Source organism: Oryctolagus cuniculus, chromosome 7 (assembly GCF_051225735.1).
Source record: "Oryctolagus cuniculus isolate XC-2025 breed Fujian yellow rabbit chromosome 7, ASM5122573v1, whole genome shotgun sequence".
Taxonomy (NCBI): domain Eukaryota; kingdom Metazoa; phylum Chordata; class Mammalia; order Lagomorpha; family Leporidae; genus Oryctolagus; species Oryctolagus cuniculus.
The window spans coordinates 158,749,061-158,765,328 of record NC_142873.1 but is presented as its reverse complement, the minus strand read 5'-3'; the positions used below and the strand labels follow the sequence as shown (position 1 = coordinate 158,765,328).

At 43.6% G+C, this 16,268-nt stretch overlaps 1 protein-coding gene across 22 annotated transcripts in view; it reads left to right on the top strand.

Moving 5' to 3' along the window:
- Window positions 1–16,268, top strand: part of KIF1B (kinesin family member 1B) — a 174,757-nt gene that overhangs the window by 82,493 nt on the left and 75,996 nt on the right. For all 22 annotated transcript variants that reach the window (XM_089301499.1, XM_089301493.1, XM_089301492.1 and 19 more), the window contains 7 exons: window positions 3,600–3,679; window positions 4,745–4,820; window positions 8,414–8,493; window positions 8,989–9,095; window positions 9,866–9,949; window positions 10,176–10,356; window positions 11,475–11,547. In XM_089301499.1, coding sequence (XP_089157625.1) covers window positions 3,600–3,679; window positions 4,745–4,820; window positions 8,414–8,493; window positions 8,989–9,095; window positions 9,866–9,949; window positions 10,176–10,356; window positions 11,475–11,547 — 681 coding nt within the window. The remainder of the gene's footprint in view (window positions 1–3,599; window positions 3,680–4,744; window positions 4,821–8,413; window positions 8,494–8,988; window positions 9,096–9,865; window positions 9,950–10,175; window positions 10,357–11,474; window positions 11,548–16,268) is intronic.

The window sequence follows — 16,268 nt, the reverse complement described above, 5'->3', positions numbered from 1 at the left end:
ATGGACCAGCATTTGGGATATTTCTCCACACACACCCCCCCCCATAAATTAATTTAATTAAAATATATAAGAAGGCAGGGATTTTTGTTCCCTGCTTTTCCCCAGTTTTCTAGAACCAAGCTTGTCGAATACTGGGAATGATATAATTATTGAATTAACAAATCATCAATTACTTCTCTTTCCCTGGTATAAAGTAGCTTCTGGAGAAGAGAAAGCATGCCACAGTCCCTACGTTTATACAGTGTAAGCACTCACAAGTGATGGGTCAGTTTTAGCTTTTGGTGGCTGTTGGGTTATTCTCCGGATGTTATAGTGAAGTTTTAAACAAAAGCGTGAGTGCCTTTGGAGACTTTATTTATAAACAGAAGTGGTTGTCAGCAAAGGTGTCTTGCCTTGTGGGATGCTAATACTGTCATCAGAGATGGGAGGAGCTAGAGGTTCCCGGCTTTGCAAGAGAAGATTCAGATGGGAGACAGAAAGGAGTGGTGAGCGAGGTAGCGAGGTTTAATGGGGTAGGGCATCCTTCAGAGTGGGCGGACACCTCTGCAGACGAATCTGGGAGAGCCTAGTTTACGTTGAGACAGGGTAAGCAAGGATACATAGTATGATGGAGGGAGTACACCCAACAGGCCAGGTGGGCATCTTCGCAGAGAGCTGAGGGCTGGAATATACCCGAAGGAGCAGGCAGGCGTCTCTGGAAAGGGCTGAGCACAGTCTGTGTTCCAACTGGGACTTACAAGGGAATGGGATCCAGTTCTTCTGGCCGTTTCTCCTTATTCCTGCTCACCCTCTTCTAGGCAAAGAGCTTGCTGGGTGCAAAATAGGTAAAATTCCTTCTAAGGTTTAATACTCAGGTTTGTCATACTGGGTAGTCCAACTGGCACTAGGCAAAGAGAGGATTCTCCTATGTGAAAGTTTTATTACCCAATGTAATCAGGCTGGGCAGCCCATTTGACCTGGGCAGAGAGGATTCTCCTGTGGCGCCTTCCTCGGAGGGAAGGCTGGGACCACCTGTAAAGTTATTGGGGTATGGCAGGACTTTGTAGTGCAAAATACGGGGCTGCTTCCAAAGTGTGCTTGAGAGGCTGCCACGTTCTTTCCACGGGTGCTTCGTTTTCCTTGGGCCCCTCACACACCCATGTCTAATCTCTATCTTCCTACCTGACAGAACACTGTTACCCTTCCCTCTCCTGCACCGACTCACTCTTTTTTATATATATTTTAATTAATGAACATAAATTTCCAAAGTACAGCTTATGGATTACAATAGCTTCCCCCCCCCATAACTTCCCTCCCACCCACAACACTCCCCTCTCCCCTTCCACTCACATCAAGATTAATTTTCAATTATCTTTATATGCAGAAGATCAATTTAGCATATATTAAGTAAAGATTTCAGCAGTTTGCACCCACACAGAAACACAAAGTGTAAAATACTATTTGAGTACTAGTTATAGCATTAATTAAACACTTAAGAGTAATTGTGTATTAATTACAGAGTTCAACCAATAGTTGTTAAGTAGAACATAAAAAATACTAAAAGGGTAAAGTATTAAGTTCTTTTTTTTCTTTTTCTTTTTTTTTTTTTGTTTGTTATATAGTTATTTTTTTATTTAATAAATGTGAATTTACAAAGTGCAGCTTTTGTATTGTTGTGGCTTCCCCCCCAACCTCCCTCCCTCCCATGGCCCTCCCCTCTCCTACTCCCTCTCCCATCCCGCCCTTCATCGAGTTTCATTTTCAATTACCTTCATATACTGAAGATCAACTTAGTATATACTAAGCAGGGATTTCAACAGGCTGCACTCACACAACTGCACAAGGTACAGGGTATTGTTCGACTAGTAGTGTTGTTTTTGAGTTTCATAGTTAAACACATTAAGGACAGAGATCCTACGTGGGGAGCATGTACCCAGTGACTCCTGTTGTTGATTTAACAATTGGCACTCTTATTTATGACGTCAGCAATCACCCGAGACACTTGCTATGAGCTGTCTAGGCTATGGAAGGCCCTTGAGTTCACTGACTCTGAATTTGTTTAGTCAAGGCCGTATCACAGTGTAGGTTCCTTCCTCCCTTCAGAGAAAGGCGCCTCTCTCCTTGATGGCCTGATCCTTCTGCTGGGGTCTTGTTCACCAGGATCTTTCATTTAGATTGGCTTTTGCCACCATGTCATGGCTTTCCATGCCTGTGAGACTCTCATGGACATTTTAGCCAGATCCGAATGTCCCAAGGGTTGATTCTGAGGCAGGAGTGCTGCCATTCTATGAGTCTGCTGTGTGTCCTGCTTCCCCCGCAGGATCATTCTCTCCCTTTTAATTCTGTCCTTCATTAGTTGCTTACACTGGTCTTATTTGTGAAATCTCATCAACACATACCTATGTTTTTGATGGGTTGTGTATTTACACTTATCACTTTACCAAGTGCGCTGGCATTGGTGCCTGCCTCCTTGGTAAGATTGCACTGACTCACTCTTAAGGTGTGTTCATTAGTACAGAGAAGATTTTTTTTTTTTTTTTTTTTTTTTTTTGGACAGGCAGAGTGGACAGTGAGAGAGAGAGACAGAGAGAAAGGTCTTCCTTTTGCCATTGGTTCACCCTCCAATGGCCGCCGTGGCCGGCACGCTGCGGCCGGCGCACTGCGCTGATCTGATGGCAGGAGCCAGGAGCCAGGTGCTTTTCCTGGTCTCCCGTGGGGTGCAGGGCCCAAGCACCTGGGCCATCCTCCACTGCACTCCCAGGCCACAGCAGAGAGCTGGCCTGGAAGAGGGGCAACCGGGACAGAATCCGGCGCCCTGACTGGGACTAGAACCCGGTGTGCCGGCGCCGCTAGGCGGAGGATTAGCCTAGTGAGCCGCGGCGCCGGCCAGAGAAGATTTTTATGGCTGGGGTTGATTGAGTTTCAGGCCTAGGTCTGTATAATTCTACCTTACACATTGAAAAAGGAGGAGAAAAAAACCCTGATGTCATTAGATTCTGCCTCCTATCTGGAAAGGTTGTAATCTGCTTTCTGCTTTCCTTCCCAAATGTGGTATGTTTGTTGTTGGACAGCACCCCAGACTAGTTGGAGGTGTGCTATAGACCTGCTCAGCTCACGTGCAGAAAGCCAGTCACTGGTGCCGACGTGCTGGAAGAAAGCATTCATTGCAAAGCACAGAGCAAGAGTAGCTTGACGGCTGTTGTCTGATTCCTGGGTTCCCTGAGGAGTTGAGGTGAAGGTTCTTCAAAACTGAAACTGGGGCTGCGAGGTGTGTGAGCAGCTCATGTTCCCATTCCTGGTTGGTCAGTGGTACTTGGGACCTTTCTTTGGTTGGCGATGCCATGCTCTTTCCCCAAAGAAATTTATGCTGTCCAGGTGGGCTGCAGTTAGCCTGGGGGTGTTCGTGTAAGTGGCAGTCACCTTCTGCCCAGACCGGGAATTTCTCTAAACAAACCCTTCTGGACAGCGTACAACTCTAATTCAGTGAATTGCTTTTGATAGACAGGCTTGGGCTAAGGGAGACAGACAAGAGGCTGGGTCCTGCTTTTGCACTGTAGGCTTGCCTTAGTTTCATGTTAAACTGTAAGACCGTCTTCTACTTTGTGCACTTCCTTCCTTAGGAATCGGAGAAGATCATCGCTGAGCTGAACGAAACTTGGGAAGAGAAGCTTCGGAAAACAGAGGCCATCAGAATGGAGAGGTCAGGAGGTTAAAATCTTGGAATGTACCTAAGTTTTCTCAGGAATTTCAAACACTTTTATAGTGGGAAAAGATGAAATAGAAGTTAAAACAATAAACCTCCCCTCCTAAAACAGAAAATAACCTGGCCATGGACTTAGGGCCAATTGAATTTATTCTTTGAAGTGAAATCCACAAATGTAACTGTTCTCTAGGGAGTCATGTAGTTAAGGTCAGCATTCTACAGTTTGGTAGGGATCCATAAAACATGGAACGTATCAAGGGATAGGGTTTTTCATTTACAAAATGTAGACCTTCTTTGATTAAAGGCCCAAATCCAGATAGCTGCTGTGGTTGTGTTTCAGGGCATCCTTTTCTAGACCCTGTTTGACAAGAGGGTGAATCCCTGTTCTGTCTTAACCTCTGTCAGTTTTCTGCCTTGAAGGTGCATACCCCAAGATGATAGTTTTTGTTACTGAACTAAATATACATTTACAAAGTGTCACTTCCTGTCTTCCCCTTTCAGGTAAGAAGAGGCAGAGTGAGTTCTAATGTACTGAAATGTCAGATGTAACAAAAAAAAAAAACCAGAAATTTTCTTATTTCTTATATAGACTTTAAAGCTATAATTACTGAACCAAAATAATGGTGGGCATAGAATATAACATTTGAGAAAATCACATTTATAGATCATACTGCATATAACCAAGTAACTGATTCTTTTTCTTAGATTCTGAAGAAATGGTTCCTACAGTTTGATATATAGCCTTAAGGAACATGGCTTGCTCTCCTTTTTATATTAATTGACATGTTATTTAGGAATTATTATGTATTTCTACACTCTAATGAAACAAAGCTTATATCTGAATGAATGTATCTGTAACATAAGCATAATTTAATTTGACTGTAGTCTTTCTCATTAAAAATCATTTCTCATTAATGAGATAAGCACATTATTTTAAATTGGCATTCCCAACTTTAAATGTGGACAGCTGTTCTTGATTTCATGCTTTGCTTTCCAGTTCATGTTAGACTGCAGGAGTTGACGTTTGGGTGTTACTTTCCTGATTACTGTACTTTGTTCCAGAGAGGCCTTGTTGGCTGAGATGGGTGTTGCCATTCGGGAAGATGGAGGAACACTGGGCGTTTTTTCACCTAAAAAGGTAGGAAACAATGTTATGAAACTCAACAAAACATTTTTTGTTTGTCTTAGTCACCTGGCATTTCACGTCTTTCAGGGCTGGCCTCTCCCCCCCTTTTTTACCTTGATACTTGACAACATTTCAGATAGTTTGATTTCTTATGACAGTGGATTCAGAGTCCAAGGCCAGCTTATTTCTAAAACACCCATTAGGTTTACAATAGGAAAAACTTAAAAGCAATAAATCTGACTTTTGGTTGTGATTCAATATGTTTGGCCATCTTCCTGAACTGGCCTTACCATATTCCTGGCTTCAATTTTGGCTACTCTCTTTTTTCTTTTTCTTTTTTTTTTTAAATTTTGTTGTGAGATTGTTTTTTTTTCCTTAAGAGTTATATATTTACTTGAAAGGCAGAGTTACACAGACAGAGGAGAGGCAGAGAGAGAGGTTGGTCTTCCATCTTCTGGTTCATTCCCCAGTTGGCCACAATGGCCTGTGTTGCTCCAGTATGAAGCCAGGAGCTCCCTCTGGGTCTTCCCACAAGGGTGCAGGGGCCCCAAGACTTGGGCCATCTTCTACTACTTTTCCAGGCCATAGCAGAGAGCTGGATTGGAAGTGGAGCAGCCGGGACTCAAACCGATGCCCACATGGGGTGCCAGCATGGCAGGCGACAACTTTACCAGCTACGCCACCATGCTGGCCCCTTGGCTACTCTTTCTGTGTAGAGTTTTCCACAGAAGTCATCAACTCTGCTTTCTAATTCTATGGAACCAATTTCAGCTGTTCAGGTTTGTGTAGAAAACTATCGCTTCCGCTTGCTTCTGCAGTGTGTTTACTAGCTGAACACTCCTGAGTAAAGCAGTTCCGTTCCTCACCCTTCCAGCCTCCTCTGTAGCTTCCTGCTTTTTGTTTTTCTTTAACGACTCCAGTAGTTATTGTCTTACTTACATAATCATAGTTGTAGAGTACCTAAGTACCTTTTAGGTAATTAGAATAGTATGTTTTTTTAAAAAAAAAAACTTAGTTGCTATTTAGTCATTGTTAGATACTAGAAAACTGTTATCAGATGATTATTTTTGTGCTTACTTATGTAATAACAGTAGACCATGTATCAGTGTGCAGAGCCTGTTTCTCATACCTCTAGTAATGGGCCTTCCTTTTAAATCGCTTCAGATGGTCCATTGGAGACTTAAATGTTTCATGCGTTAGGTGCTGGTAGTGATTCTCCAATTTAGGATAGCAGACTTGGGAGTATGAATTGATACTTTTGTTTTATGTGATACAATATGAAATATTCATGTGGGTTTTTTTTTTTAAAGATTTATTTACTTATATGAAAGGCGGAGTTAGATCCTTCATCCACCGTTCACTCCCCAAATGGCTGCAACAGCTGGAGCTGAGCCAACCTGAAGCCAGGAGCCAGGAGCTTCTTCCGGGTCTCCCACATAGGTGTCAGGAGCCCAAACACTTTTCCTAGGCCATTAGCAGGGAGCTGGATCAGAAGTGGAGCAGCTGAGACCTGAATTAGCACCCACATGGGATATGAATGTCTTAGGCAGCTTTACTTGCTATGTGACAATGCAGGCCACTTGTGTGGTTTTTGCTATTTAATTTGGTTAGGTTTTTCTCTATCATGGTCACATAACTTTTTTATAAATTTCAATGTGTTTTCAATAGAAAAGATTGATTTAATGACATTTTAGATACGTATTTTAGAATCAGAACTAAGTACTTTATATGTTTATATTCTAAAAGGTCATTGGCTTTCATAGTTTTAATATATTTCCTTTGGTAGGATTTGTATTTAATCAGATATATTACCCATGGCTATATAAACTTTAACATTTGCAGTTTATTTGTTTTAAAGGTTTACTTATTTATTTGAGGCCAGCACCGTGGCTCACTAGGCTAATCCTCCACCATGCGGCGCCGGCACACCGGGTTCTAGTTCTGGTCAGGGCGCTGGATTCTGTCCCGGTTGCCCCTCTTCCAGACCAGCTCTCTGCTGTGGCCAGGGAGTGCAGTGGAGGATGGCCCAAGTACTTGGGCCCTGCACCCCGTGGGAGACCAGGATAAGTACCTGGCTCCTGCCATCCAATCAGCACGGTGCACCGGCCGCGGCGGCCATTGGAGGGTGAACCAACGGCAAAGGAAGACCTTTCTCTCTGTCTCTCTCTCTCACTGTCCACTCTGCCTGTCAAAAAAAAAAAAAAGTTTACTTATTTATTTGAAAGAATGACAGAGAGGGAGAGACGGACACTGTTTCACTCCCCAAAGTGACTGCAACAGCTAGGGCTGGGCCAGGCTGAAGCCAGGAGCCAGGGACTCCCACGGGGGTGGCAGAGACCCAAGTACTTGAGACATCATCTGCTGACTCCTAGGAACATTAGCAGGAAGCTGGATCCAAAGTATGGAGTAGGCAGGCCTTGAACCAGGTGTGCCTGTATGGAATGCCGGCATCCCAAGTGGCTGCTTAACCCACTGTGCCGCAGTGCTTGTCTCAGTGGTTGTAGGTTGGTGAAATCTAGATTGTGCCTTTGCTTGTATCTGAAGGCATTTCAGAAAATCTTTTGATGTTAAAAAAAAAAACTGTGGGAAACATTGTTGTAACAATGTTTGTAACATTGTTGTAACACAAATCCTAAATAACTTGAACAAGTGTTGTGTTAGAAACAGCACAGAATTCCAAATTGGGATCTCTGCTTCCAAAGGTTTTTTCTTGCTTTAATTTTACCCATCTCGCTTTAGCTTTGTCGACTTCTTCAGGAAAGGAGGGGATCATAGCCAGACAGTGTGAGAACCTGTGTTCTGAGATCTCTGTCTTAGTGACATGAGGAGCCCAGCGAGCCTTTGACTTTCTTATGCCTACAACGGTAGATGCTGGTGAGAAGAGGCGCAGGTTCCAATTGCTGTTGAACCCTCTTGTGTAGTCCTCCTTCTAACCCCCTTCCTCTGACTCTGCTTTCATTTCTCCACATCTGCTGGCGCGGCCTTGAGTAGATTTTGGGCCCGAGACCATGTGACTTATTTTTGGATTCCAGTGGGGTATTTTCACCAAAGAAGGTTGGTTTTTAAAAGATTTTCGAAATATTAGAGTTAGATGAAGAGGTTCTTTAAAAGATGTTTATCGTATTGAATGTCAGTATTTATAATTTTTTCCTTAAAGACTAATGCACTAAAGGCAGTAACTGGGACTGTGGAAGAACTGATGAAAATTATAGCGGCAGTGGCAGGGAGTGTGGAGACATTTTAATAAAAGTAAATGAAAAATTAAATCTTTTTTGAGAATTTTGCCAAAACATTTACAAAGATTATAATCAACTCACCCTGAGAGTCAGCCTGTCCCCATTTTCCCTTTTGCTTGCTGTACTTTGCCCTTATCAAGAACTGGGCCTCGTTCTTTATCCCAGAATTCATGTTTTTACTTAGAGTGTGATGGAACATGCTGGGGAGGCCTGCTTTCTCTTAATTATGGAATTGTAACTAGGAATGAAGAATCTGTCTTCAGGCACGATGGGGAAGGCGAGAAGCTTGGCTTCTGCAGGCCCCTGTTACTGCCACAGTCCTACTCAGGGTGCCTTACTTGGAACTGATCATCTGTAACCCTCTTTCAGACCCCGCATCTTGTTAACCTCAATGAAGACCCATTAATGTCCGAATGCCTGCTTTATTACATCAAAGATGGAATTACCAGGTATATTTGTTTCTCGTATTGGTCGCTTAATGTTTCTTTTCTCAGATCGTTGGAATAACTAAAAGGAAATTTTTTTTGTTGATAAATTTTTTGTAGTGATTTGCTGTTTCTTCTGTCTGAAATAATTGCAGACTGTCCTCCCTTTCCAAATTGTTTTGGTCACTAGAAACAGTTCACATGTACTTTTTCTCTAGAAGACTCTATAGAGGTTTTCCCTTTAACAGCTCAGCATGAATTCATTAGGAGTTTCGTGTGCTCCTGTGTTTTTATGCTGCTGTGTGAGTTACACTGATGCATCACTGCTCCTTGGTCTCTTATTGTGATGGGGGTGGGGGGTTGATCATGTTTAAGAATAGAATTTGCAGCTGAAAGCTTCTGATAAAAAAGACACCTTTTTTGTACAGACGAAGGATATTCTTTTGGAGAAAGAGGCTCATTGTTAGTAGTGCTTTTTGTGTCTGAATTTCCCTGGGAAACACTTTCTCTTGTGTGCAGAGTTGGCCAGGCAGATGCCGAGCGGCGCCAGGACATAGTGCTGAGTGGGGCCCACATTAAAGAAGAGCACTGTATCTTCCGGAGCGAGAGGAACAACAGTGGCGAAGGTGCGGGTTTGAGCCTCTCCAGCTTTTCCGTTCTGTGTTAGGAGAGATCCTGAAGCTTTCGTGTGCCCGGTCCTGCCAGTGGCACTTTCTTGTACATTCTGATATTGAAAAATGGGGAAAACCTGGGCTGCTTACAAATGCAGCCACTAACAAAGCTGCTTTCCATGAGAATAGCCTGGACAAAAGGAGCCCTTTGTTACTGCCGAGAACTGCCGAGACACAGGCAATTAGGCGTGTCTTGAATGTTAATTATTTTAATAGAAAAGTAAGGAAGGAACAAATATCCTGTTTAGTGGGAGGTTTATAAAGGACTTCAAGTCTTAATCTAGTAGAATTTACTTTAATCTGAAAGCGAAGAAGAAATCAATCTTATTTTTGCCCAGGTTATTAACAAAACAGCAATAATTGAATGGCGTTTTAGTGCTTTGTAGTTCACGCCTATCTTAATCAAAATATTAACTTTAATCTTCAGTTTCAGTTATTATCTGTATCTATTAATAAAGATTTCTGATGATTTTCAGTTTCATTGAACTGTTAAATATTACTGGAATTAATATTTCCTATATATTTTCTTCTGAGGTTTATCAAACTCTCTGTTAGCCACAGTCCCAGATAACTTCTTATACTGGAACTGATTTTGATATGCTAAAATGAATTCCTTTATGGATTCTTCAGTCACTGGATGGGTTGCAAAAGTCTGTATAATTACTGTGAATTCTGAGTGAGCTGCTATGGCTTGTGAGGATAATGTCAGTCTGTGTTCCTCTTAGTTATCGTGACTTTGGAGCCCTGTGAGCGCTCAGAAACCTACGTAAATGGCAAGAGGGTGGCCCAGCCTGTCCAGCTGCGCTCAGGTGAGATGGGGCGAAGTTTGAAGTCTTCAGCAGTGCATACCCGGCCTGTGTGAGCTGCTCTAATTTTTGATTCTGTTTAAAGGCTGAAATGGTAATCAGCATTAGAATTTATTCTTGTAAAATTCCAAAAGCTGTCTTCTATATGAGGGAAGGGGTGTTATTAAAGTAGATATTATGCATTTAAAAAGTTTGTTTTTTTTTTAACCCTATTTCTGTTTTGTGCTAGGAAACCGTATCATCATGGGTAAAAATCATGTTTTTCGTTTCAACCACCCGGAGCAAGCACGGGCTGAACGGGAGAAGACTCCTTCTGCTGAGACCCCCTCTGAGCCTGTGGACTGGACATTTGCCCAGAGAGAACTTCTGGAAAAACAAGGAATTGATATGAAACAGGAGATGGAGAAAAGGTAACGCACAAGTATTGTGTGGCTCACAGCTATCTCTTCTGTTTATTAATTTTTTATTTGAGACACAGAGAGAATGAGCATGTGTGAATGAGAAAGAGCAAGAGCGTCCCCCTATCCACTGGTTTAGTCCCCTCCATTGCCAAGACTGGGCCAGGCTGAAACTAGCAGCCAGGAACTCAATCCAGGTCTCCCGTGTGGGTGGCAAGGACCCAAATATTTGAGCTAATGCTGCTGCCTCTTAGGGTCTTCGTTTTTGGAAGCTGAAGTCAGGACCTGGAGCTGAGTATCAGACCCAGGCATGAGGATGGACAGCGGTCACAAGCACCTTAACCACTAGGCCAAAGGCCCTCTCCTGTCTCCTCTTTGCTTTTCCTTTAAGATGTGTTTGTTTATTTGTTTGAAAGAGTTACAGAGATAGAAGGAGAGAAAGAGAGATCTTCCATCTGCTACTTCACTCCCCAGATGGCCTCAACAACCAGGGCTGGGCCAGGCTGAAGCCAAGAGCCAGGTGCTCCTTCCAGGTCTCCCATGTGGGTGGCAGGGGCCAAGGACTTGGGCCATTCTCTTCTGCTTTCCCAGGCACATTAGCAGGGAGCTGGATCAGAAGTGGGGCAGCTGGGACTCAACCAGGACTCATATGGGATGCTGGTGCTGCAAGTGGCAGCTTAACCTGCTGCGCCACAACGTTGGCTCCGCATCTCTTCTTTTAAACCTGTAGTATTGGGGCTGGCATTGTGACACAGCTGGTTAAGCCACTGCCTGAACTGCCAGCATCCCATATGGGCACCAGTTCAAGTCTTGGCTGCTCAGTTTCTGGTGCAGCTCCCTGCTAATGCACCTAGAAAAGCAATGGAAGATGGCCCACGTACTTGAGCTCCTGCCACCCATACGGGAGACCTGGAGGAGGTGTCTGGGTTTTGGCTTTGAACTGGCCCAGCCCTGGCAGTTATGGCCATTAGGGAAGTGGACGGGAGATCTCTGTCTCTTTCTCTTCTGTTTCTCCTTAACTCTTCCTTTCAAATAAAATAAATAAACCTTAAAAATTATCAAATACATAGTAGCATCATGAAACAATACAGTGGTTTCAAAGTTTATCATTTCCTTTTTTTCCCTTCTAGGCTACAGGAAATGGAGATCCTATACAAAAAGGAGAAGGAAGAAGCAGATCTCCTCTTGGAACAGCAAAGACTGGTAGGAATCCTTCCTGAGTCTGCTACCTAGGGTTAGGAAAAGGGTAGATACTCCAGTAGCTTCACCCAGCTGATTGGCTGTGATTGATACCACACACTATCCTTTTATTTCTTAATGGAGAATGAATTTAAGTCTCCAGGTAGCCTCAATCTGAACAGCTGTCCATAGAGGCACTATTTTGTGCCTTTTATGTCTTAAAGTCAAACCTTCTATTTCTATCATAGCCAGGTGCTTTTTGAGGAAATAGCAAAAGTTCTTTTGGTAGCCTTTGCCTCCTGATGGTGGTTTTTGAATTTGCATCAGTGGTGATTCTTTCAATGATAATTACGCTGAATATTGAATTTGGTGGAAGTTTGCCTTGGTTTTGTTTCTGATCACCTGATAGTACTAATTCTCTGCTCTTGGGCTGACTTGGGGATTGTTCCTGTGCTGGGCAGATTTTTTTTTTTTTGTTAAAGTTAAACTGTGTCTAAAAGTGTTGCTGCACAGTTGCATGTTAATCCTTTTCTGTCCCCCTGCATGGAGTCTGAATTCTCAATGAGGTTCTCCTTGGCATGTGTGGTAACCATGGGAGTGGGGGTTGTGTGCTCAGACAGAAGAGGGAAAGCGGCTTTCTCTGGACGGAGAAAGGATGGGGGTGCTAGTTGATTTCCCAGGTTTGCTAAAACTGAATCTCATGAATAGATTGATCCATCAGTTGGATTTTTACAGCCAACCGATTTTGGTTGGTAAAGCCTGGTCATAAGAAGTAGCTCTGCCTTCCTGTAATTCAAAAGAAAAATGTGCAACCTCTGGGACGCTGTGCATGCAGTAGAGATTTATGGTCTTCTGAGATGAGGGGACATCAGAGAAAGCTAGGGCACTGGCTTCTTCCTTTATCGGAAAATCCAGCGTGTACACCACAGCCTCACAGCTGTGCTCTGTGCTTTGGAGAAGGGGCTTTTGCTAAATGGGCCAGAAAAGCCAAGCGCTTGGGCCAAAGCCGCCTCTTTCAGGACCCACAGTTCTCAGGCTTGTCAGTGAATTAAACCAGTTAGTTTGTTATCTTGGAAATTACAGTAAAGCCTCAGAAGGTATGGACTGTAAGAGTAAATCAAGTGTTTGGGGCAGGATAATGGTCATGTTTCACAGAGGGACTCCTCGGAACACCCACTCAGCATTTAACTTTTAATGAAAACAAAGATTTAGCTGCCATGTGATTAGGCACATTAAAGGTTTGTGACACATGAAGGAGCCTTTTTATCTTAGTAATGCCGTATAACCTAATAACATGCCTCTCTTGGTCTGTGAAAGATCAAACGAGGACAGGTGTAATTAAGCTCTATTTATTATTAACAATAGTGCCTGGTATTTGTATGGTACTTTATAATTTACAAAGAGCTTTAACATCCATCACTTTATTTGATCTTCTGAACAGTCCTCTTGGGTAGGTGTGTATGTGAGTAAAATGTGTAATATTCCCTCCAGTTCACCATAGAAGAAACCAACACTGAAAAAATGCTGTCTTTGCCCACTGGTAAACATGTGACAGATCACAGATCAGAGATTTAAACTCAGGTCTTCTGAGTGGGTTTGATGTTCTGCCCATCAGAGCACTGCTTTTTAACTGCCCATGCCTCTGGAGGTCTGTGGTGGGACCTGAGATTCTGTGTTTCTAGAAAGTTCCCAGGTGATGCCAGTACTGCTGGTCTTGAGACCACACGTTGAATAACTAGAAATGGAAGAATAGTAATGCCTAGAAAAAGATGCTGACCATTAAATAAAGGACAAGTAAATGTCTCCAAGTCAGATATGGTGTCTAGGGGACTCACACAGTCTGCAGTAATCAGGTTCTGATTGTCACTGCTCTGTGTGTCTGAAAACAAGCTAGTTCTTTATTTTTAAAGATTTTTTTTTTTATTTGAAAGGGTTACAGAGAGGGGAGAGAGGAGAGAGGGAGGGAGGGAGGGAGAGAGGAAGAGAGAGAAGGAGAGCGCGCATGCATGAGAATGAATCAGAATCTTCCATCTGCTGGTTCACTCCCTCAAGTGGCCACAATGGCTGGGACTGTGCTATGCCAAAGGCAGGAGGCTGAAGCTTCTTCCAGGTTTCCTGTGGGTGCAGGAGCCCAAGTGCTTGGGCCACCCTCTGCTGCTTTCTGAGGTGCCTTTGCAGGGAGCTGGATCAGAAGTGAGATAGCCGGTGGCACTGCAGGTAAAGCCGCCACTCCCAGTAGAAGATGGCCCAAGTCCTTGGGCCCCTGCACCCTCCTAGCAGACCCTGAGGAAGTTCCTGACTTGGCATCTGTGAAGCTGCAGTCATTGTGGCCATCTGGGGAGTGAACTAGCGGGTGGAAGACTATCTCTTCCTCCCTCTCCCTCCCTCTGTAACTGCCTTTCAAATAAATAAATATTAAAAAAAAAAAAAAAACGGGGGGGGGGAGTGGGACAGCCAGGACTCAACCTGGTGCCTATATGGGATGCCACCGTTGCAGGCAGGAGGCTTAACCTGCTTGTTATGTCAAAGCACCTGCCCCCAAACTAGCTCTTTAAAGCCAGGAAGTTGCTTTCCTCCCCAGAGTCCGGGTTTCTGTTCTTTTTAACTTTCTTGATCTTAAGAGGAACTGATTTCTAACACTTTGGCTTAGAGGATATCTACCAGTAACAGTATAGAATGGAAAGTGTATTTTTATGACCCTATATCTGTCAACCAACAGAGATACTTGTAATGCAAAGCGAGTAAGCACTGAGAAGATACAAAGTCATTTAAGGATATTTGATACTTTCTGTACATAATCTTTATGCATGGTTGACGTAATCACAATGGCGTTCAGGGGAACACATCCTCTGTTGCGATAGTTCCTCAAATGCGTCACGTTTTTACGTTGCTGAGCACCGTTCTCCTCGCTAGTGCCCTGTTGGGTGCCTGACCCGTCTTGTGCTCACCTTCTGCGCTGGGTCTGGAATCTTCTGTCCCTTGCATAGCTCTTGCAGAGTCCTTTCAGGAAGCCCATTTTGCATCTGGTGTTCAATGAAAACAGAAATATCATTTAGTGCCATGTGAATTGGCCAGAACTAAGTAGGCTTTCTGACCTTGTGATAAATGAATATAAATATTTCTAAAAATACTTTGGTATGAGGTGATGTGTACATCTTGGCACATAAACTTTGTATACAGAGTTATAGTTTCGTCAGTATGCGATAGGGTGGTAGCACTTGAACTGTAAAGAGGACATTTTCTGCAGAGTGACTATAGCAGTATTTTAGAAAGAAAGAAAGATATGGCTACTTGAGTTTATTCGAATTCCTTTGGCTTTATTTTTATTCTCTTTTTTATGTTTAAATCTGTAACTTTAGTCTTTCAAGCATGATACTCAGACAATGACTAGAATACCATTTCCTAAATTAAGCAATATTAGTTTGATCCATAAGCAATTTTAAGGGGAGAAGAAATGATAGTTGTCAGTTATGTGGCAAGAATCAGACAGGTTTTCTGTTACTCTTCCAAAGACTCAGCTTAAACATGTTTGCCAAAAAAACTTTTTCAGGAGTCAGACATACTTTTTCTCTAGTGTTTATTAATGTCATCTTGTATCACTTAAAATTAGCCATTCCAGTTTTTAAAACTAAAAGAACTGAAAAGAAAAATAGTATAGTATGTACATTCAGCTTTTTCTTTTTAAAGATTTATTTGAAAGAGTTACACAGAGAGAGAAGGAGAGTTAGAGAGACAGAGAAGTCTTCCATCTGTTGGTTCACTCCCCAAATGGCTGCAATGGCCAGAGCTGCACTGATCCGAAGCCAGTATCTAGAAGCTTCTTCCAGGTCTTCCCACATGGGTGCAGGGGCCCAAGGTCCATCTGCTACTTTCCTAGGCCATAGCAGGGAGCTGGATCGGGAGTGGAGCAGCCAGGTCTCAAGCCAGAGCCCATATGAGATGCCAACACTGCAGGCGGTGGCTTTACCCGCATCGCCACAGTGCCAGCCCTTGTTGCCAAGTTTTTAAATCAGCAGAGGTTATAAATGGGCTTAGTACTCATTTATTTTAAGGCCATTAAAAATAATATATATCGATAATAACATCTTGGCCGGCGCCGCGGCTCAATAGGCTAATCCTCTGCCTGCGGCGCCGGCACCCGGGTTCTAGTCGCGGTCGGGGCGCCTGATTCTGTCCCCGTTGCCCTTCTTCGAGGCCAGCTCTCTGCTGTGGCCCTGGAGTGCAGTGGAGGATGGCTCAAGTGCTTGGGCCCTGCACCCCATGGGAGACCAGGAGAAGCACCTGGCTCCTGGCTTTGGATCATCATGCCGGCCACAGCGGCCATTGGGGGGTGAACCAACGGTAAAGGAAGACCTTTCTCTCTGTCTCTCTCTCTCACTGTCCACTCTGCCTGTCAAAAAAAAAAAAATAACATTTCTTTTTAAAAGATTTATTTATTTGAAAGTCTGAGTTACAAAGAGAGAGAGAGAGACAGAGAGACATCTTCTAGATATCTTCCATCCGCTGGCTCACTCTTCAGATGGCTCTAATGGCCAGGCAGAAGCCTGGAGCCAGTAGCTGCATCCTGGTCTCCCACGTGGTTAGCAAGGGCCCAGATATTTGGGCCATCTTCCACTGCTTTTCCCAGCCATAGCAGGGAGCTAGATTGGAAGTGGAAGAGCTGGGACGTGAACCTGCACCTGTGCGAGGTCCCGGAATTGTAGGCAGCAGCTTTACCCATGTAGCAACATGTTGAAATTCAGAGG